Raw genomic sequence first — 23955 nt, 5'->3', positions numbered from 1 at the left:
TAGTACTAGTATATGTACAAAACAGATGACATCTAAACACGTACATAATTATGTACATGTATGTGGCACTTTAGAACTTGAACTGAAATAAAAGTGATAAATTACACAATATCTACCAAAACACTTCAAACATGGGTCGGAAATCGATACTGCGATTTGACGTCCGACGGTATGTGCCGGAATAAACAAAATATTCAGGCTTATCTGTATAAAAAAAACAACAACATAAAAATCTAGCTTCAAATATACCTTTATCCCCTGGCTTATACATTGCTTTATCAGTCTGCACAAAGATAGCAAGAGTTTTTGCTCTCTGGAATAACACCGATGTTGAGTTCTTAAACGGTATAGGACCAGTACCCGAAATATGTACTTCATAGCTTCCCCATGACAGGTTTACAGGAATCTAAAAGCAGAATAGGACAATGACGAGAATGAAACAAGATTAGAAATGTGAATATTTCACTTATTCAATCAAATACAAATATTTTAAAGTGATGAGAAAAGAAATAAACTAAAGATAGTTTCATAAATTTTGCGATACATCACCCGGAGTTACCCATGGCGATTTCATTATTTACATGTACATTGCGACTTTATAACTGCGATCACTTGGTACGTATTTTAAGAAGAAACAGCACAAAATTGTACATACCGGTAGATATAGTTTAGTATTCGTCGCCACTGAAAATAGATAATTCATACAAATTAATGAACATAGATTCATTGTAGATGGGTAAAACAGAAAAGATGAGCATAACATTGGTTCATGTCTGTTCGTAGATGGCAGTGAGTAAAGGTTTTTACCGTTGACATACCCATGTACGAGTTTTTTGTTTTTCTTTTGTTTTTCTTTTTTTTTTTATCTTTTATTTAAAAACTTTAAGAACATTTACACAAAGAACATTTGCATACGTGTACAGTTAGTGCATTTAACATATCAAATAATGTATGATATCATTTTAGAATTATAGTAAAGAAAAAGGTATACATAGCTGTAATAAAATATTATAACATAATTTTACTCATCTTTTAACATATCTGACAATATTAAAAGTTTGTTGTAAAGCGTTTAATAAAATGAGAATTATATTTCTTATGGACGAGGTATAGTTTCATATTGTTAAGTTCGTGTAGAAGGATTCCATTAATGTTTATAGTATCAGCACGTTGGTTACTCATCATATAAGCTTTGTATATACTAAAGCTAATAATTGTAAAGACCAAATTAATTTGCCAAAGATTTGAATGCTGCGTATTTTCAAAACTATAACCTAGTACAATATTTTTGAGATTGAAAATATGTTTACAGATTCCTAGTGACTTAAAAGTTTCAATAATTCTTTTCCAGAAAGCATTAAGTGATTGACAATGAATAAAGAAATGTTCTGTGCTATCAGTACAATTGCATAAAACGCATTTCGAACTACTTTTCAATTTCCATTTGTGTAAGTATGTATGAGTTATGAAGAACTGAATATTGAAACAACCAAGGACATTGTATCAACAACGGATGTGTTCATATGAAGGTGACCATGGAAAGTACAATGTGACACTTTTGTGTCATTCCATGAAAAGTGATGTGTGTTCTTCAATATAATGATATGTTTGCGCCATGTGTGAACGCATTTAACTGAACTAAAAGAATGGAATAGAGAGAGCAGATTAGAGATTTTGCAAGTTATTCTGCTGGCATATCACAGTTGTCTGTTTTCAAAATTTTAAAAGCATGCAGTATATCCTCTTAGCTCGCTGACTTGTATTCAAGTAGGAACATTAGAACAAACAAAAATGAAATGATGTAACTTATAATATTTTTAAAACCAAAATTTTAAATATCGTGATTAACAATCTTCAATTTACAAAAATATAGAAATTTGCTTGGTTTGCTTTGACAGTGACGCTTTTAAAGATCTCATGGCGACTGTCCAGCTTAACTGACCACAAGATTCCCTCAACTTGCATTAATACAAGTACGACGAGCAGTCTTCGGAGTAGCACAGCTCGGATGGCTTCCTCGCGACAAAGAAAGTCCCTCAGTCAGAGAAAAATTGCATGAATTATTTTTCTTTCAAATATTTTGTTGCTGTTGTTATTGTTTTAGTGTGGAACTATTGTTCTTCTGCGTAAATAATTTAATTCATTTTTATGTATTTTTTTCGGGAGGGGTGGGGGAGTTTGGTAGGTATGGGTGTCTGCAAATATTTTATTTACTTTGGTCTGTTGGTGAGTGTTAATTATTAAATTTTAGAGACAGATGATCGAAATGAAAGTTATACAAATCATATACAATAGAAATATAAACATATTGAATGTTCACTTACTCCTAGGTACGCTCACAGTGACAGCAGAATGTTCCGTCCGTGTTTCCACACCACCAGGAGCCCGCTGAATCTGGATCAGTTTTGCCGTCAATATTTCATTAATAACAGGTTTAGCGAAAAGCACCTGGATGGTCGAATTGCTTCCTGCTCTTACATATCTTGGAATAAGGGCCATATAAGTGTACTTTGATGTTTTTGTTTTAACGGATTTTACTCTAAAATAAATAAGATATGGTATAAATACATTTATGTGGTACGAAATTTTAGATACCAAATGTAAATTTAATATATTACAGTAATGCATTGACATATAATTATGCTGCTGCTAAAAGATATGAAACAATTGCTAATTTAAATGTTTAATGAGCGCCATTTATACAAGACTCTTTAATAGCGGCAGAAATTAACTCTTTTTAAACATTAATCGCAAGTAAATGCCAAATACTTTCTTTGACTTTTTATGTATTTGACTTTGACATAACAAAAACTAAATTGTTTTTACAAATTGTTTTTATTCAAACTCAATATACTTTTTTCAAATCACTTTTTAGTTGGCTTCTTGTCACTTCTAATCGTGAAAGTATGAAAGTGATTACTTAAAGAATTGTTGTGAGGGAGACCACTCGGTTCATCTCCCTCTCAAACAAAGTGTAATAATCACACAATTATGCATATATGTTTATGCACTACTAACCATGACGAACCGATGATACGAAAACGTGTACTATTAACATAGGCTATAAAAATAATATTTTAAGTAAAATATGTAACAAGTAATGATATGGACATACTTCTGGCAATCGGCAATACTGGCAATTAACAGGAGGACTCCTGCTATGTGAAGCAGCATGTCGTTGATTTTTCCAATTGAATCAATTAAAACTGAAAAAAATAGAAATAATATGTACACGTGTGCAATTTTTCAACATATCTTTTTTGCTTCTTCTTAGAACTTACCAAATTCTATAGCTTTCAAACATTTTTTTTTAAATTTCAACGTGATGATCTGATTCGGTAACTCATACATTTTATATTATCTCGTACACAGTTATTACAAATACAATTATTTTGTGGTCACATGACAAACGCAAAGAAAACAAAGAATGATAATAAAAAAAAACATAAAAAGTTTAACTAATGATATGCTACACGTTTTGAGTATATGTCATTATAAATTTCATTCAAACGGAGAACTGACAGCTGCAAATAAAGAAAAAAAAAAGAAAGACCATCAAAACATCATTGTTATTTATAGAAATAAAGAATTATAAAAAAAAATAATAATAATAATAAAATCAGCCTCTGTCAATGATTGGCTTTGTCAAAGTCTTACATTGACCTATCTAGAGCCTTTCAGGCATGTACCAAATATTGTTCATGTTTTCTAATTTCGTGTCTTGAGATAAATCTCATCTTGTCAAATAAAATATTTAACTGTAAATAGAAAAGACATTCTTTTCTATTTGTTGTTGTTTCGTTTCATTTTATCGATAATGTGTAATCAGATTGCCTATTACTCCTTACACTCGGTTTGTTGAGAAAAAAAACTTAATGGAAACAATGGAGCAGGCGCATAACAATTATATAAAAACACCAATGATTATAAGATAAACGTCGTTGTAAAACGCTTTACACCATGGCCATATACGCAATGTATGAATATAAAACTCTTAGATGAATTTACGTTATTCCAACAATTGTAAAAGTGTAAATTTCATTGAATATTACATTATAATCTACTTGCACACACAAGATAATTATTGTTTACTATATGTTTACGGCTACCTTATTATGACTCGCACGGTAAACAGCCGTTTCATGTAAACAACAAAAAACAAACCCGTACGCACCATGAAATATATGAATTAACATAATGATTATTTAAATGTCAGCAATTTTCGCGTCAAATAAAGCAATCAGCATTTTTTTATTTATTTTTATATTCTATTTTTTTTTTGCAATAAAATGAAGCAGCATTTTGTATCACTGTTATGACTATGTTTTGTTTGTCTTTATTTTAAAGAATAATAAAATAGAAAATAAATTAACAAACAAAGCACTTTCATTTGTGCAATTACAATATGTTCATGATGAGATATTTTTTTTTTAAATTTATTTTGCATTTAAGACTAATTGAATGCGCGTTCGCATTAGCTGTGTTGGATTTATATTGTTAACGTCAGCATAACAATATTATAGTCATGAGCAATAACTCTCACTAAACAAATTCTTCTGGTTTTTGCACCAGTATTTATTTGTTTTATCTAAATTTAAAGAAAATTGGCCCATAACTGAAGGTATGCAATACCATCACTAATTATGTTGATGGTATTTAGTAACATATTTGACAACAAAGTATGAAAGAATTATATATGGATGTTGTCGGTTAGTGTCAGATATATAATCCTATATTTCTTTTTTATATATAGCGGATAATTAATTGTCAAAAAACAAATTATCATTATTCATCATATAAATGTCCAAAAACTAGATCATCATTTATTTCAGAAATATTTACTAGAAATATCCAAATAAAACATTTCTGTAGTGTTTCTTATCATTTTTTAAAGTATTTATTGAAAATGTGCCCAATATAGACCAATCCACTTAAAAAACATTTTGTTCAATATAATCACCTAAAACAGTTAAAGTTAGTTGAAAATGTCCAGTTTTATGCACAATATTGTTGAAAAAACATATTATACGTAAATAGACCTGACGTTAACACTTGACCTTTTGAACTGTCTCGTTAACGTCATATAATGGAAGCATATGCACAGTTGCAAATTGCAGTTTTTAATTGTTGAGTGAACAATTAATCACAGTACGTGCAAATATATACAACATCTTAATTCAACGTCATATTTTGTACACCAACATATTATATAGACAGACAGTAAATTAAATGAATATATATGAGTTAGCAAATGAAAATTATATTATTAAAGAAGTACATAGAATGGTGCTTTTATTTCTATAGTGATCAAACATTAGGTAACCTTCTGCAGAAATATTGAGCAAAATTATGTGCCCTATAATATTCAACAATTTTATTCTATTATATTTATACCATCGTACACATTCACAATTTCAGAATTACCAATTTTTCTGAGATTGGCATTGCGAAAAATAATAGATAAAATAATTAAAAAAAACACAAAGAAGAAAAATAGCTTCTGTGATTATCAACGACACAACTGCCTAAGTGACCAATTTATCATATACTATAAGCAACGTTGACTAAATATCAGTTTTATATGTTTGCAGTATTAAGCGCAACAATACTTTCAAATTGCCAATTCTTAATAATTTTCCAGCTATTTTTTACTGTCTTTAAATATCAATACATGGAGCGGTTGGCGTGCTCTAATGCATGCGATAATTTCCGATAGTCTTTGTTAAATTTAAAAAAAAGATTACAAAATCGTTATACCAAAATTTACAGACATGCTTTGAAAATCAACAGTATCTGCAAACGGCTATTTTTTCACATAAAAAAAATACAAAATAGATAATGCAATTTAAAATTCATTACATGTGTCTTGAATGAAACTATAAAGGTAATGTGCAACATACCTTTGCTAATCCTCTATGATCAATATAGCTGTCAAATGTAAAGTCTAAGAACGACTCGAGTTTTAACCAGCCTGCATAACGTGAATCGTCTTTATAAACTTTATGTGAACCCTAACGTGACTCCGAGAACCACAAACGAAATAACATACAAAAAATTGAGAAAATCCTGTTATAATGTATGACTACTGTCGCCATTGTCTTAATTTTGCAACTCTGCATTAAACATGAAAGGCCAATGAAATGTTTTAAAGTATTGTGTGGCTTAATCTATACAATTTACATTTGTTTGGTTTATTATATTAATTGCGGTATCATTTTATGTATGGATTTTAATTGTAAATTAATAGGCAAAAGAAAACATTGCGGTATCATTTTCTTCCGAATATTTTAAATGCAAATTGATAGGCTGTGAGTTTTGTTTTTATTATAAACCGTTGACCAAGCATTGTTCCTGTCATAAAGACTTTACAAAGCTGTGTATGGGAATTGTCTGAGTATATACCATTTTACAGTTGACTAACACGTTTACAGATTAAGATAATATTTAGAAAATATTCCAATGAATGAAATTTTCAAAAGTCTTACCTCAAGTTAACTGTTTTCCTTGTGGAAATGGTTGACAGGTTTCACTCCTTGGTCATTAGCGCATTTAGCACGCGTTCCTTATGTAAACTTTCATATTGGAAATGTTGCATCTTTAGAGTTCATGTACAGTTATTCAAAGAATACACATTCTTTTTCTTTTTAACATGAGGCGACATTGCTGAAAAACTTCAAATTGTTATTGACAATGTAATCTTGATATGAATGTATTGAAAAAGAAATATATAAAACAATCAGACGGTTTGATTATTTCTGAAGCGAAAGATGTTTTGGTGAGAAAAAAACCCTGTAAACTGCGGAGGATTAAGCTACTGACGACACTTCGTAAGTGAGGTATCAGGAAACGCTCTAGTAAAACTAATGATAAACAATCAATATTGGAACTTTTGTAAGAATTTTATGTTGTCAATACTTAACGGATTACGTAATATTTAAATGTTATAATATTAATTATTATTTAATTATCAAAGAGAATCAACACTTTGTAACTTGCAGCATATGACTTTTATGTGGAACACTTAACGACTCTTCATTTTACAAAACATGGACGCATTGGCGCCCATCAATATTAATTTGCTGGCCTTATAATTCAGCCATTCAGGCCAATCCAACAAATCCACGTATCAAGTTAAGATTAAGATTAAGGTCAAGGTCATTTCAGTTTAAAATAATTGGTAATATAATTATTTTATGCTTAATGTCGTATATAATTGTTTGCTAAATATCTAAAAAGTATTTAAACATAGTTTATTTCAAACAATCTTACAAGCACCATTGATATAATGATATAGGCATGGATGTGTTCAAAGGGGACGATAGTGTACAATCTCCCTGACTAGATGGTGATTCCATCATTATTATAAGAAAATAAACATATTTTTAGCCTCTAGTTTCAAAAAATTTATAGTCGTAATCAGAAAGCTGTGTGACATGATTAAATGATTACATCAAGAAGCAGTGAAATACTAGATATATTTCATCCGCTAATGGTTACATATGACACTCCTGTGCTGATTTGTTTGTTAAAAAATCAAGGCCGGGAGTATTTTTACGTAAACTGTTGTTTACTTTATATTTACAAATTGTTGGGAAAAAAATTATTTTCACAATGCAGAAAAATATAAGTTTCTACAAACATATTCGATGATATTAAATAATGCATTTAGACACAGGTCTTGTTACAATCTTACACACGACGCAATTTATGTTCCAAATCAAGTCCCGCAATTGCCCAAAAATGAACTAATATACCACAAAAACCTGTAACAAAAACTAAAATACATAATTTTACAAATCGTAGTTTCTCAACAACAAATTGCAAAATGCCCAACAATTAATATATGAATGTAACGAAAATCGTAAACAACATGGTAGAGAAAGGTACAAATGGCTTATGGCTCGTGCAATACATGTATATGTGATTTTGTTGTTGTAAACAACTTGATTTAAGGTGTTTGGAAACCTTCCAAATCAGTTACAAATGGTAAAAGTCATTGAAGAGTAATAGCTAAGTGTCGCAAGAAATACATGTTTCCCTATCTTGATCTGACAATGTTCTTTTTAGGATAAGTCACAATTCACAATTTAAGGTGAAGCTCTATGTGAACAGTTTTCCTAAAAATACATTCATAAGAGGTAGTGAATATTAAAAGAAACTAATGTGTTTTATTAGAAAACATTGTTTTCTAACTTAAAGTTCCTATAACTCATTTTTTATGGTTTTATATCATAAATATAATGCTCAAATGAAGATTTATCAATAGTGTAAGTTCCAAAAAGCATTATTTGTTAAGATATTACCGAATTTAAATACCGAAAATAAAGGGAGGTAATTAGAAATTTATTTCAAAAGTTTAAGTCAATTCTTTCATATAGAAATGAATGCATATAATTTAATGATTACATATAATGCGGACAAATATTTGCAGTACATTTACATATTCTTCTAAGTTTAACAATTGTTTTATAAGCATAAGTATATACATATATAAAATTTCACTTAAGTGTGGTAACAACCTTAATTACAACATGTATACAGGATCTTTAAGAGTGAAACAGAATACAAACAAAAAGACACCTTTTAATTTATTCGTATATTTAACGCTTCAAACAGTTACTCGGGCTGTTTTTACTTAAGCGCGAATTAATATATCAAGACCAATATATCATTTTCACCAAGGCCAAGTTTATATGTGTACTGACTGGCTGTTTAAATTTTGATATAGCTTAACAACGAGATGAAGGAAAGCTGTCGCATCAACATGTATTTTAGCATTCTGCATGATATTTCTTTAGGGTTTAAGTACATAAAAGAATACAATACACCATTAAGGAGATTGTAAATAAGGAGATTGTTAATGGATTACATGAATTTCTCGGTATTCACTCGTGTTTATAACATGTGATTACCACAGTCGAGACATTTTACATGTTCGTTACCACAGAAACTGATTATTACTACATTATTATTATTTATATTGTTATAACTCACCTTGTATTGAGCGTAAGAACATATCCTATTGATGTACATATACATACAGTTAAGAAGATATTTCTTGTTTATTTTGGATCATATAAAATACATGAAAATATCATACTGCGCAATTATATAATAATGTAAAATTATTGGTCAACTTTAGACAGAACACTTAAAATATAGAAACTGTAGTGATAAAATCATGATACTTGCATGCGGTTTTGGCAACACAGATACTTGCTTATCATGTGTATAAACAATGATATATAGCTTCACATATTTATATCTTTAATTTTCTCTTTACTTATTTTTTTTCTGGTGCAAACGTTTTAACGCTTCCCTATGTTTTTCTCTCGATTTTCTTTTTTTATTTTAATTTTGTCTTATTTTCTTATAATAATGCCAATTTGTATATGCTTTGTTGTATTGTAACTTAATAAAAATAAATATGATAAAACCAAGCAATGATAAACTCTTTATTTAAAAAAGGAAAACAACACAGTGTTGTTATATTTTCTGGTCCTTCGGGATCATTGATGCCAACACTATAAAGTGTTGAGAATTGAGTACCGCTCAAGCCGGTGCTAGGGGGCGTGATGGATGTTGCACTTATTCATTATCCCTCATGTACAGACTCAATCAAACCGAGTCTGCAATTCTTATGTTATTTTGTTGTGATTAATGCTTCCGAAGGATCACTTTGTTTCCAGAATTTTGTACTGGTCAATAATACAATCATTCTCCAAGCAGATAAAACAATAATCATGATTATTGTTCGAACTATTTTCATGCCCGATAACGCAGATATCATTACACAGATGTAAACAAATGGAAAAAAACTTTGAATTAAGTTGTTTCGACGTCAATGTGAATATGTTTTCAGAAACATTTCTATTTGACTAAGAACTGTACGCCACGTGACATTTCTGAAAATCAACTTTAGTGTGCGTGGAAAAAAATCAACTCCAGCGTAATTGAAATAGAACTATCTGTTTTGAAATGATTGTTGTCATTTAGCCCATTATAGAGGTGTTATTTAAGGACTGGACGACAACTCTGCTTGGATATACAACAGTGTCAAAGTAAAGGAGTCGCAATTGCTTTTACATCTATGCCTTTTTCTTGGAGAACTTCTGTGGACCATTCTTTCCGGATTTGCGAACCTGCCGTTGCAGTATATGATATGGGATTTCTTTCCAGATATGTTGTACTAACATGTATCAGGGACTTTGATTACAGTTATAGCTCTGTGCATGTATATCAATTTCTGTTGCCTACTTTATGAACAATTTGAACCGTCACAGGGACATTCTGTCTTATACTTATTGCTCTTGTCGTCCAAGACATTCTTGTTGTGTCTGTATCGCGTATATATACTGTAGTAAATTTTGGTAATTTCATTTGCATAAATAAATCTATGAATCAATGCAATATAGGTTGATACGTGGACAAGTCTTCCTTACCCCCGTTCACACATAGACGCCGCTTCTACTACAATAAAAGCGTGACCAAAAGCGTGGCCGATCGTGGCAAATCGCAGGAGAAACGTAGCGGAGTCCACATAAGCACAGTATGATCGCGGTAGCGTCTTGATGATCGGGAAGCTCTACACTCTCCACGTTTATTTTCAACGTGCTCAAAACAAGCGTAGCGGGATCGTGGCCAACAAGAATCGGGGTAAAGTCGTAAAAAGAGCGTGGTAGAAGCGCCGTAATCGTACAAGCAGCGCGGAAGCATCGTGGATAGTTCTTTATGATCGTAGTAAAAGCGCAGTAAAAGCGAAGTACAGTCGGGAACATACCGAGTACGCTTCTACAACGTTCCCACTATGTCCTTTCTACGTTCCCACTACGATCTCTCTATGTTCATGACGATCCTACGAAGACCTACCATGACCTTACGACGATCATACCACTAACTGTCAGGTAGCAGTTTGTTTTATAGCGCTGCTATTTGACCAATCATAATATGCCAACTACATATAAAGGGCAGCACTTTACTTGACGATCATTTGCAGCTGAGACTTCGAACATAGCACATCTTGCAACAGTTTGAAAAAAAAACTAAAATGCCCCGTAAACCACGTGGTAAAGGCCGTAAAAAAAACTCTGGTTGCAAACTCTGAGACTCAATAACTAAAAAATCCTGCAGCAGAAAATCCCGAGGCCGGAAAAGAACATGACGGGCTTTCGTCTGTGGAAGCTGAAGCCCTTCCATCGACGGAAATTCCTCAGCCTGATGACCCCGCTATTGAGCCTCAATCCGATGTAGAAGAAGTTCCAAATGTTCCCCAGCAGAAACGCAGAAAAATGCTGACAGACCTTACCGAGGACCAGGAACAGACTATGGTTGAATGGCTTAGCGCACATCCACTCCTTTACATCAAAAAGCTAAAGGGGTATAAAGAAACCCAGAAGAAGGAATATCTCTGGAGGGAACAGGCCAATCTGCTTGGTAAAGATGTTGACGTCATCAAAACCTGGTACAGTAGCATTCGGACAAGGTATTGGCGGCTAAAGAAAACGCGATCCGGTGCTCCAGATGAGGAACTGACAGAAAGGGACAGTTGGATCCTGCGTGAGTTTGGTTTCCTGCAGCCCCATTTCATTGAAGTCAAAAAGCGCACCGCTGTTAGTGTAAGTAGATAACCAAACATTCATTATAGGGTTGAAATTATGTCATATGTTTGAGTGTTGATGCCTTTGGAAAAAACTAATTTCCAAGCGAAAACTGTTACATACTAAGATGGCGTAATGGTTTTAATTGTAGCCAGTACAATAGCACAATGTTGTTTTCTATGTTCATATTCATTGCACATAAAAATGTTGATAATACACTAATTTCCGTTACAGATGACGGCGAAGTTGGCCCCAACAACCCCTGAAGAGAGTATGACATCAGACTCTGCTGATGCCCCAGCTGATACCGCAGGTACAGGCGCCCTCTCATTGGCAAGTAGTAGGGAACAGCTCATTAACTTGCAGCGAGAGTTGCTTGGTCGCATCAAGAATACACCAGAACCGAATGAGCGTGATGCCTTCCTGGGCTGGGTTAAGCAAGCCGTGGCAGGCCTTAATAAGACTCTTTGGCGCCGCTTCCAGACTGACGTACAACAATTGGTCAGCCGCTACACTGACATGCAGGAGCAGCAACAACAACAGGTACAGTCTAGACCTGGCATTTCCTCAAACAAGGATAGTGATCCCTGTTCCGTGCAATGGCAGCCTATTCCCTCACAATGGCCATCCCAAGTCGTGTGTGTGGGGATCTCAGGAACGTGCTTGGGTGCAGCAGCAGCAGTTTCAGCAGTCAGACAAGCAAGCGTGTAACCCTCCCACAAGTAGACAGTCACAAGAGGGATCAAGTATGGTTTTTGCAGGCCTTAGCTCACTGTTAGATATGGATGACGGAAACATGGACTCCAGCAGCAGTAAACGCTAAATAATACGATACATTGACACATGCAGTCCTAGCGATATCGATTTCTTTGCAGCAGTCAAACTTCATATTGTCATTTTGAAGTATTGTCAGACATGCACTTAATTGACAATAGTAGTTCATTTTGTTTCTTAAATCAGTACAGTAAGATTTTTGATGCATGCTGTTTGTATGTACAATTTTGCAAAACTTTAGTTCAAAATTTGCATTTATAAAGTTCATACTTGTATAAACTCGATTGTATTACTGTTTGGTTTTCAATCAAATTTAGTTGTTATGTCTGTCTGTCTGTCTGCTTGCGTGTATGCGTGCGAATGTATGTATGTGTGCATGTTTTAAGTTAGTTCTTGTAATAAAAAATCTTTATGTTTATAAAAAAACGCCTTATGGTTAGTACCATCAGCTTTTTTGGTCAAAGAAGTTATGATGCCTAAAACCGGTAAAAATCTATAGTTGCAATGCGACTATGTACAATGCAGGAGTCCGTTACAAGAACTGTGTCATATGTTAATATTTTATAGAAGAAGTATATGAATAATAATACTAAAACTAATATAACCAATTGCTTTTGTCAGTATACTAGTATCATTTATTACTCCTTAAACTCAGGCACGTTGATTTGCCTATAATCATTGTGCGGCTACATGGCTGTTTTCCATACTTTACCTGAATTTACTTGGGTACTGTTTTACTAAATGACTCACGCATGGAGTGTAACTCATAATATGGTAAAAAATAACATAATTCTAAAACATAATTTTAATGCTCTATTGTTTAGACTCTGTCACTATACAACAGTATATACTTTTGTCAAAAGCTGTCAAGATTACTTCTTATGTAGATAACATTGCATAAAACACCTTAATTCCTTCTGCAAAAAAAACATACATACTAGACCTGACTATAATTCAAAAATAACTGCAGAGACATATGGAAGGGTATTAACGCAAAAATTACATCTTGCTTTCTTACGTTACTTCGTGCTTTCTAACTTGTACATCTTGCATTCTGACTTGTACATCTTGCATTCTGACTTGTACATCTTGCATTCTGACTTGTACATCTTGCATTCTAACTTTTACATGTTGCTTTCTTACATGCACATTATGCTTTCTGCTGTGTACGTCTTGCTTAATTGTATGTTGATTTGATATAGTTATTTAACGATCCATTATTATTCATTTGTTGATCTGGTGTATTAATTCAATAACTTAACCTGCAACTGTTTGTATTTGGAACTATTTACTCAGCTTGAATGACGAAAGTCATAAGGTAGAATGACGCATATCCGAAAACCGAATGCAGCAAGCATAATACGGCGCGACATCTGGTGTAATAATATGTGACACCCAAATTATGCTAACAGGTTGCGCTACAGTTATATTCTCGGTAAAGTCCGTATTGCGGTTCGGATTCAGTTTACCAAATTACGTCCCTTTGCTTTAAAATTTCTATTTCCACTATGAAGGAAATAAGGTAAACATATATACAAAACGATTTAACCAATTTTTGTATTTATTACTGAAACTCTGTGGGTCAAATTATATTTCCAGCTGACAATGACAAGTTGTACATTTCCAAATCAATGATTTTAGAATTATTATTTTTTTATCAACTACATAATTATAAAATAGAACAGTTGTTCAAAGTGCTTGGGCCATAAAAAATCTTCTCAGTAAAATATTTCATCCTCTTGAAAAGTTCTTAATTTTTGGCATGGCTTATTTCCAATACCTGTGACCATCCACAACATTTGTAATGTGTTTTTATTAATTAAGACATTTTCTTGCCTATTTTCAAACTAAATTTGTACACACATTGTTAGATTAATTAAACTTGTCAAAAGATATCATTTTATCACTAAGTTGAAATTTTTACTAAGATGATTTATGAATACGGCCCCAGGTTCTTGTTCACAGTGTCAGCTTAAAACTGAATTGAAGGAACTGCTGCCAAAATCAGCTGATTCTGAGAAAAAAAATGTCAAAACTGTCAATCTGTGAGAGTGCAGCTTTAAGACGAATGATTTCATAATATTAATTGATGAGTACATAAAAACAAAATGTACAAAAATGGTCCCAAGAAATGGTTATAAAATGAATATTGCATGTTGGGTTGAAGATTACGGTGGCACAAAGGTGACATGTGTGTTTTTTTATTCATCTCGTGCGCACGAGATACTATGTCGTGGCCACGAGTTACTAAGTCGTGGCCACGAGATAGCTAAGTCGTGGCCACGAGATACTATGTCGTGGCCACGAGTTACTAAGTCGTGGCCACGAGTTACTAAGTCGTGGCCACGAGATAGCTAAGTCGTGGTCACGAGATAGCTAAGTCGTGGCCACGAGTTACTTAGTCGTGGTCACGAGTTACTAAGTCGTGGCTACGAGTTACTAAGTCGTGGCCACGAGTTACTAAGTCGTGGCCACGAGATAGCTTAGTCATGGCCGCGAGTTACTAAGTCGTGGCCACATGATAAATAACCAATCAGATTATACCATTTATATGAATTTCCCTAATTAACTAGACTTGTGCTATAGTACAAGGATATGCCCCTACTTCACCAGCCTCCAAAAGTGCCATTTATACAACTTATTGACTGGTCAATAATTATACATTAAGCGTCACGGTGACTCTGATTTTTTACCCAATGACCTCGAAATTATTAGATGCCATCTAGTTATATAAACCATGGCTTATCCCTACTAAATTATTCATCAGACAAGGATTTTACCTTATAGACTATATAATGTCCATGGGCAATGTCCCTTCCAAATAAAATAAACCAGGACTTATTCTTATTCATGTTATCGTATAAACAAGGTTAACAGGCAGTGGTACGTACAAACTGACCAATTCGATCACAAAATTGTCTCAACAAAGAGCTATAGTCAAAATGAATGTCTGATGGGCCTTGGAAGGTGACTTTCTAATATGATCCTAAAGACAAGTTCAAAGTGAATATCTTCAGTATTTTCAAAGATCAATGTTGCATGTAAAAGTAAGTTGTTAAGTTAAAAAAATTCATAATATATATATAGTGTATTCTGATTGGTTAATTATCTCGTGACCACGATTTAGCTATCTCGTGACCACGACTAATAAGTAACTCGTGGCCACGACATAGTATCTCGTGGCCACAACTTAGCTATCTCGTGGCCACGACTTAGTAACTCGTGGCCACTACATAGTATCTCGATCGTGGCCACGAGATAAATAAAAACACACACATGTCACCTTTGTGCCACCGTATGAATGTACTATTATTCATATAACGAAAATTTATGCAAAACAACAACAATAACAAACAAACAAGAGCATCAAAATCATAACATTTCAAATTCTATGTAATTCTAGTTTCATTTATAACATTTTATGCTCACATAAAGTAATTACCGTGTAATGTCATTGACTCATTCCCCGTAATTGATACATTTATATCTTTGATTAAATTATATACTGTAAATATAATATAATAGTAACGACAAAAAAATACTTAATTAAAAAACAAATAATTTGAAACGAAATACATTATATACGAAAAAAATAGCTTATATCAACACATTTTTCATCTAGAAAGATCGATAATTTTTAGAAGACCGGCACTGACCGGGCCAGTAAATATGATACTATTCGCCGGTCTCTCGTAAATTCCGGTCAAAATAGACCGGGAGAGACCGGAGACCGGAAGCGACCGGACCGGAGAATAGTACATCTGGAAAGTCATGTGATCCACCACCCTCAAAAATGTAAACAAATATATATTGAAGCGAAGAATGGTAAATTGTAAGTCAACAATATCTCAAAGTTTATTGATTTGCTTTAAATTATCATTTGCAGATTTTCTTGAGTGTTCTTAGAACTTCTAACTTGTTAGATTTTCGCCTATTTTTTAACACCAAATTATTTAGAATTTACTGCATTTTTTGCTGTCATAAAATGTACGAAGCACAACGGTACTGGTTGGGGACCACCAAAACCGGACAACCACCAAACCCGGACGGCCCCGAAAATGCTTAATTTAGTATTTTCTTTGTTCAGTGGTTGTCAGTCACTTTTCATTAACAATAAATGCACATTTCTTCTAAAATTAAGTAAATAAATTTATTTCAACCTCCGTAAATGGTAATATTTTAATGTCTATTTCTACAATGTTGACGTTGAAAGTTGGGGGGTCAAGAAAGCATTACCTGACCTCATATACCAGCTATAATCATTTGCAGAGTAAACAATAGAATATCCAAAACTTCAGCATTTGTTGCTGAAATATTGTACATCATGTTAAAAATCTAAAATCAAAACACCCAAGCTTTTATCTGAATTAAATCGCGTGATGTACATATTTGTCCGGACACATGGTACTGTAGTGTAGACAATTTAGGTAATTTTGATACCCTCCTTGTCAAGCCTCAGATATAAGTGTCAATACAATCAGAAATAAACAAACTAGTTTGTTAGTTAGGAGAAGAACCTAGCTGAACTGTGTCAAATTTTAAGGTCTCTAGGTTAAAAATTATTAAATCAGTACGGAAAAATGTTCAAAAAGTGTCCGGTTGATGGTCCCCGACCAGTACAGAGACTTAATTTCTTAAAATAAATTTACAGAAATATAGCTGAGATCATGATCTTGAATATTTTAAATAATAAAATGTTGGCATAGTTAAAGTTTCATCTCGGCAAGGGTCAAATCGGCGTATGTCCCTGTTAAAAGTAAAAAAAAGTATAAAGTTTTTTTATCGACAGCTAGGGAACAGTGGTGGATCAAGAAGGGGGGTGGGGGGGGGGGAAAGGGTCTGACTCACAAGTGCTTTTGGTGGATATAGTTCCTGCTTTCTGTATTTAAAAATGAATTAAATTTTGTGACAATTTTTTTTAATATGAAATTAGGCAACGCCTATAAACGGGGAAGTCGTTAAAATAAAAATCCGTTCATTCTTTCCGTTTTAAAGGTGTCATTCAGTATTACATGCACCGCTTCCGTTTTCACTCGGAACACTCGAAGATTATTATTGATCCGAAAAGTTGAGATTTGTTCCATTATTGGAATACCCCGCTTATTATCATTGAGTTTCGTTGTAAATGCCGCGCCCAACTAAAACTGACACTGAAAATTTCATTGACAGGTATAGAATTCTATATATCTTTTAATTGTTTTTTATTTGATTTTCTTTTAAATATACACGTGTAGTCTATAGCCGGGCAAGCCAAAGCCCATACCTGCTTCATTGGCCCGGTCTTTGACTTCCATGTATCATATAATTATAGAACTTAAAATATAGTTATAATCTGTACACCCATTTAAAAATATTTAGTGCAAAAAAAAGATATGGAGATATGGAACAAAAATAACTTGTGTATTTACAAATTGTAAATTTTTCATAATACTTTTGTCACAGGGTGAGCAAAACGTGCAGCCTGACGGGGACCCAAACCCGGGACCCTTGAAATACCGACAGAGCTATTGGCGGCTTGTACAGTCATCTTCCCCCTATAAAGTGAACAGTTCTGAACCGTGACATACTCCCCTGCTATATTGAAATTCGTCCTCGAATTTCAGAGTTACAGTGCAATTTAGATGAAACTCTGAGCTATATTCAGTCACGGCCTCATGTTGGGCGCCAAATGCACAGGGTGAGAAAAATGTGAAACCTGACCCTGACTCGAACATGGGACCCTCGGAATACCGTACTGCATCTCTATCGACTGAGCTATCCGGCCACTTACACATCTTTTCCCCTATAAAGCTAACAGTTCTGAACCGTAACACTTGTACATTAAACATTCCTCACAATTGATACTTGAAATCACCATCTGAATAAATGTGTCTACTAATGAACATTATTCCCTATTGCTTGATGAGAATAGAAAAGACAGTGCATAAATATTATAAACACAGAACAGTGATATCAATATGGGCCGAGTTCGACCTGTGACAAGTTTATATAGGACTGAGAGGACTCAGAAGCTGAGTTTTTGTTAGGGCCAAACTGACCGGATCAGGTTCTTAAAACATCAGTGATTTTTTTCACTCATAGGGTACTTGACCTGGTGTTGCAGTTAATTACAAATTGGCTGACTGGCTTTTTTAGTTTGGATTATACAGGTATAGTCACTTAAAGTTCAGTAGTTGACCTGGTTTAAACACAAAAGGACAAATGGTTTTGTTTACAGTTTGTGAGCGGTGTACTTAGCAATGAATACGAAAGGTTTCTCACTAAATTTTTCAATGTTAAATAATGATAAATGGTGGCTGGCCTTTGATGAGAAGAAAACTGTGTTTTGGAGGGAGAATTTAAAGGGAAATTTAGAAATGGATAAAACACTATTGAATGAAACTGTGAAACGGCATATTTTTATTATTTTAAACTGCAAAGAAATCTCCTTTTATAGATAGAATACATCTAATAAAACAACAACCAAAAACAACATCTTAACTGAAACCAGAAGTTTTTTTTTTCAGTAATTTTGGGAAAATAACACTTTTTAAAGAGGGGAATGGGCTAAATTTTGACTTAAACTTAACTTGCCCTGACAAATCACTGCACTTGGAACCGCAGCCCCGCCACCCAAGAAAAATAGCAGAACCAATCCGGTGTTAAAGTCCCTGCTTCAGCCTGTCTGTGCAATTTGAACATTTCGGTTGTGGCAGAAACACTGTTTCCACATTGACCGGCAGTGCAATTGACAAAAGGTTAAAAACATGGCTCATTTTTCCATACCCCTACAATTCCCTGCCCATACCGGGGATGGGTTTGTCCTGGTGCGTTATTCATTTAAATTCCAATTAAAATAAGTTACTTAAAACAAAGTTCAGTCAGGATCAGATTTTGTACCCCAAACTCTGTAAACGACTAGCAGTTTAAAAACACCTGTGTGTATGGTGTATAATTTCAAGTGTAATTTGTCAGTGAAATTGACTTGGGATTGTTATGAAATATTTATTAGGTTTCATGAGCCAAAATATTGCAAGAAAATCAAACTTACAAAAAATGGTTATGAATTTTAAGAAAAGTAATAAGATTCAATTAATAAGGGGTGAAGGTGACTAAATCAAACCATTTGGTCCTCACTCAGCTGAGGATTTGAACCTGACAGGGACTTTGGATTCTTTCATGTGAGGAATCGCTTTAGTAGCGCTTAAGAAATGTCCGTGGTTTTACTCAAGTGCCCGTTTGTGCCTGAAATAGTGAATGAAAAAGCACCCAAGGTCTTTCGGAGATCTACACCAGAAAAGCTGATACGTAGCCATATGACCAATATACTGTGTCGGTGTGACATACATGTAAAACCCTATTAGGACAAACAAACATGACTACTTTTTTAATTTGCTGATTTCAATTTTAAAGGTTGATTTTTTTTATATGAATTGCACCAAATTCTAAATTTTACCTTATATACAGGTAAATCACCTCTATCAAGACAAACTTGCCCTCTTTATCCATATAATAATATTACAATGTAAACACAAATAATGTGACTAAATTTACAATTTACTTTTTAAAGTAATAATTGCGTGTAACATTTTATTGGCTCTGACAGTTCTTTTTAGCGCAGCTACATCAAAGAATATTACTTGAGACCTGAGCATCTTAAACTAATGCCTTGGTAAAATTAAAAACAAAGAAACTTCATTACAGACTGAGTATGGACTGTTCTAGATACTAGCAATATGCTACAGCAACTAACATAAATGTTTTTCCCATTTTCAAGGCTTTAAAAAATTGAAATACATGTACATGTCTTTGTAAATGTATTGTATATTTTGATAAGACAAAGAAAAATATGGAAGGAAATTAAAATTGCAGTTCTAGAGTTCTGCACTGTGGTGCATATTGTGTGATGCTGCATCAAAATATACTGGTATACTCACCATATTGTTGCATCTCTATAAACTGCTGTCTTTTGACAACTTTTTCAGAAATTATAAAATTATTAATCAAAATTTAATGCAGTAAAAAAAAATCAAAAAATCTTTTACACAAATATATTTCCACCAAAATGCCACCAAAGTTTGTGCAATGAATAATGAAATGGTTAATTCAAATCAGACATATAACTAATTATGTTTAAATAAAAAAAGTTAAAGCACTTTAATTAATTACTTTGGGGTGTACTTAATTAAAATGCATAATTACCATTAAAATTAAGACTAATAATTGTAATTATTGTTTGAATGAATGGTAGTGATGAAAGTTGAAAGTTCAAGTACAGGGTATGAGTGTAATATGTTTTGGATGACTAGATGCTCAAAGTATGAGAGTGAGTATAACTCATTTTTATCACATGTTTAATAGATTATGATGTCATATGATTGCATCCAAGAATATATATAGGCCACAGATTATAGTGGAGATAAAAGCAAGACTGATTAAGCAAGTTGTAGGTATGTTTGAAAGTGCATGTTTATAATTATTGTTTTAATGTTCATTATCTAGTAATTAATTGATGCATGTGTCAATCAATAAATGAGACTTTTTAAATAGAAAAAATCATTATAAGGCACATTATGCTTAAGAAATCCATTTTTTTATTCATTAGAAATGTCAAACATGTGTTAAATAAATGTTTTAATATTGGGTTTATAGCATTTTAGATGAATAGCAACTGAAGAAAGTAAAACATTGAGTTCTGTGTTGAAAAGGTAGCAAAACAAGTAAACAAAGTAGTATTTTGACTTCCATACAAAATACTAATTCACTATTATTATACCAATTGCTGAACAAAATAAAAAAGCAAAAGTTAGTTCACTTTTATGACAAATGATTAATTTTTGGAAACTGTATTAACAAGAATACCAAAAATAAAAAATCTTTTAGAAATTGAACAATGATAGCATTTCTGAGGCATTACTGGCCTTGAATCTGCTAAATTTCTTAAATGGACTATTCCAGTTTCCATTTTTGGAACTGCTCATTATCAATATAGGGATATCAAGATGACTGTAATGTGAAATGAAATGGCTTCACCCGTGTTAAGATAGGATAATAATAGCAAAAGCAACATTAATATGCAAAAACAACATTAATTAATATAATAATGCCTTCTAAGAAAATGTGATCCATCTCAATCTTATATGTACAATGGTATAATTATAAACTTTAAAAAAATATTTCTTACACTGATCTAGAATCTTTGTAGTGTTGTTTTATCCCAGGTATAATGTCAATGTTGATTTTTATAAAATTAATTACCGTACCTATAATATTTTTTTGTTAACTTTTTGCTCTTATATAATTAAATATAAATATTCAATAATTGATGAGGTTTACAATAATGATGTAATTAATTAACAAAGATATTTAATTTATACTGCATGATGATGATAATGATATTTAAATTTGTTTTGCAATTACAACAAAATTACCTGAGATAAATTTAAAGGGACTCTACTTAAATTTATTTACATGAAGGGATGGAAATATTTTTCTGAGAGTTGTACACTATTAATGCCCCTTTTGATTTTTGTCCTGGTTAACCATTTTTGTTAATGTTACTAAAGCTACAGAAAAAAAGAAAAATATATGTTAATATAATATTCACTTAAAACTTCTTAAAATTGACACAGATTTTTAATGTGCAGATAATATTGAAAGACATATTTCCTTAGTAATCTGACCCTTGTACATATTTTATTTTTTTCCTTATCTTCGCACAAACATTATAAATAATCAAAATTAATGGCTTTCTTTACTATCAAGTGCATATAATTCTGCCAAGCTGATTTGCAGAATTATGCCCCCTAGTTTTCTTTGCTTTTGTCATACTACATGTATTATTGACACTAAGAAAAGAGGAGCATGCTGATTCTCATACAGCTCTTGTTGTCCCCCGCCTTTTTGAAGAAAAAAGGGGGATATAGAAATAGGTTCCGTCCGTCCGTCCATCCGTCACACTTTCGTGTCCGGTCCATAACTTTGTCATAAATGAAAGGAATTTGAAATAACTTGGCACAAATGTTTATTATAATAAGACGATGTGTCATGCGCAACAACCAGACCCTTACCTCCAGGGTCAAGGTCACACTTGCTCATTCAAGGTCAACATTGCCTATTTGAGGGTATATGTCGTGTCCGGTCCATAACTTTCTTATCTATGAAGGGATTTTGTAAATACTTGCCATAATTGTTCACAATAATCAGATGATGTGTCATGCGCAAAAACCAGTCACCTACCTTCAAGGTCAAGGTCACACTTGGAGGTCAAATATTAACATAGTCTGTTACAGGGTATATTTCGTGTCCGGTCCATAACTTTGTCATTTATCAAAGGAATTTGAAATTACTTGGCACAAATGTTTGTTATAATAAGAGGATGTGTCATGCGCAACAACCAGACCCCTACCTCCAGGGTCAAGGTCACACTTGCTCATTCAAGGTCAACATTGCCTATTTGAGGGTATATGTCGTGTCCGGTCCATAACTTTCTTATCTATGAAGGGATTTTGTAAATACTTGCCATAATTGTTCACAATAATCAGATGATGTGTCATGCGCAAAAACCAGTCACCTACCTTCAAGGTCAAGGTCACACTTGGAGGTCAAATATTAACATAGTCTGTTACAGGGTATATTTCGTGTCCGGTCAATAACTTTGTCATTTATCAAAGGAATTTGAAATTACTTGGCACAAATGTTTGTTATAATAAGAGGATGTGTCCTGCGCAACAACCAGACCCGTACCTTCAGGGTCAAGGTTGTTCTTGCTCATTCAAGGTTAACATTGTCTATTTGAGGGTATACGTCGTGTCCAGTCCATAACTTTCTTTTCTATGAAGGGATTTTGTAAATAATTGCTATAATTGTTCACAATAATCAGACGATGTGTCATGCGCAAAAACCAGTCACCTACCTTCAAGGTCAAGGTCACACTTGGAGGTCAAATATTAACATAGTCTGTTACAGGGTATATTTCGTGTCCCGTCCATAACTTTGTCATTTATCAAAGGAATTTGAGATAACTTGGCACAAATGTTTGTTATAATAAGACGATGTGTCATGAGCAAAAACCAGACCCGTACCTTCAGGGTCAAGGTCGTACTTGCTCATTCAAGGTCAACATTGTCTATTTGAGGGTATATGTCGTGTCCGGTCCATAACTTTCTTATCTATGAAGGACTTTTGTAAATACTTGCCATAATTGTTCACAATAATCAGATGATGTGTCATGCGCAAAAACCGGTCACCTACCTCCAAGGTCAAGGTCACACTTGGAGGTCAAATACTTACATAGTCTGTTACAGGGTATATTTTGTGTCAGGTCTATAACTTTTTCATAGATCAAAGGATTTTGAAATTACTTCGCACAAATAGTCACTATAGTAAGAGGATGTGTCATGCGCAACACCTGCATCCCTACCTTCAGGGTCAAGGTCACACTTAGAGGTAAAAAATTAACATAGTCTGTTATAGGATATATTTTGTGTCGAATCTAGAACTTCTTCATTATAAGTTCAAGGGATTTTGGAATAACTTGGCACAAATAGTCACAATAATAAGCCGATATGTCAGGTACAACACCTGCACCCCTGCCTCTTAAGGT

The 23955-nt window shown here is 33.2% G+C and overlaps 3 protein-coding genes across 4 annotated transcripts in view; 2 read left to right on the top strand and 1 right to left on the bottom strand.

The window, feature by feature from the left end:
* Positions 1–6070, bottom strand: part of LOC132725101 (CD109 antigen-like) — a 201826-nt gene extending 195756 nt beyond the window's left edge. Inside the window, exons 1-5 of one of the 2 annotated variants that reach the window (XM_060710112.1) lie at positions 5901–6070; positions 3116–3206; positions 2325–2539; positions 656–684; positions 250–406 (exon numbers count right to left, since the gene is read on the bottom strand). In XM_060710112.1, the coding sequence (XP_060566095.1) occupies positions 250–406; positions 656–684; positions 2325–2539; positions 3116–3174 (460 nt within the window). In that variant the 5' untranslated portion in view covers positions 3175–3206; positions 5901–6070. The remainder of the gene's footprint in view (positions 1–249; positions 407–655; positions 685–2324; positions 2540–3115; positions 3207–5900) is intronic. The other variant, XM_060710113.1, reaches the window with a different exon arrangement.
* A 5054-nt stretch (positions 6071–11124) lies between these two features.
* LOC132725093 (uncharacterized) lies at positions 11125–11686 on the top strand. The gene has a single exon (XM_060710101.1). It carries the CDS (start codon positions 11289–11291, stop codon positions 11625–11627), a length of 339 nt encoding a protein of 112 aa, XP_060566084.1. The 5' UTR covers positions 11125–11288; the 3' UTR covers positions 11628–11686.
* A 145-nt stretch (positions 11687–11831) lies between these two features.
* Positions 11832–12447, top strand: LOC132725086 (uncharacterized). Its single transcript, XM_060710094.1, has one exon. The coding sequence runs from the start codon at positions 11832–11834 to the stop codon at positions 12306–12308; it is 477 nt and encodes a 158-aa protein (XP_060566077.1). The 3' UTR covers positions 12309–12447.
* The last annotated feature ends 11508 nt before the right edge of the window (positions 12448–23955 follow it).

This window comes from Ruditapes philippinarum, unplaced genomic scaffold (assembly GCF_026571515.1).
Source record: "Ruditapes philippinarum isolate M1 unplaced genomic scaffold, ASM2657151v2 ctg705_1_1_1_1, whole genome shotgun sequence".
In the NCBI taxonomy this organism is placed as follows: domain Eukaryota; kingdom Metazoa; phylum Mollusca; class Bivalvia; order Venerida; family Veneridae; genus Ruditapes; species Ruditapes philippinarum.
The sequence above is the reverse complement of the archived record's forward strand: the minus strand, read 5'-3'. Positions and strand labels throughout refer to the sequence as shown.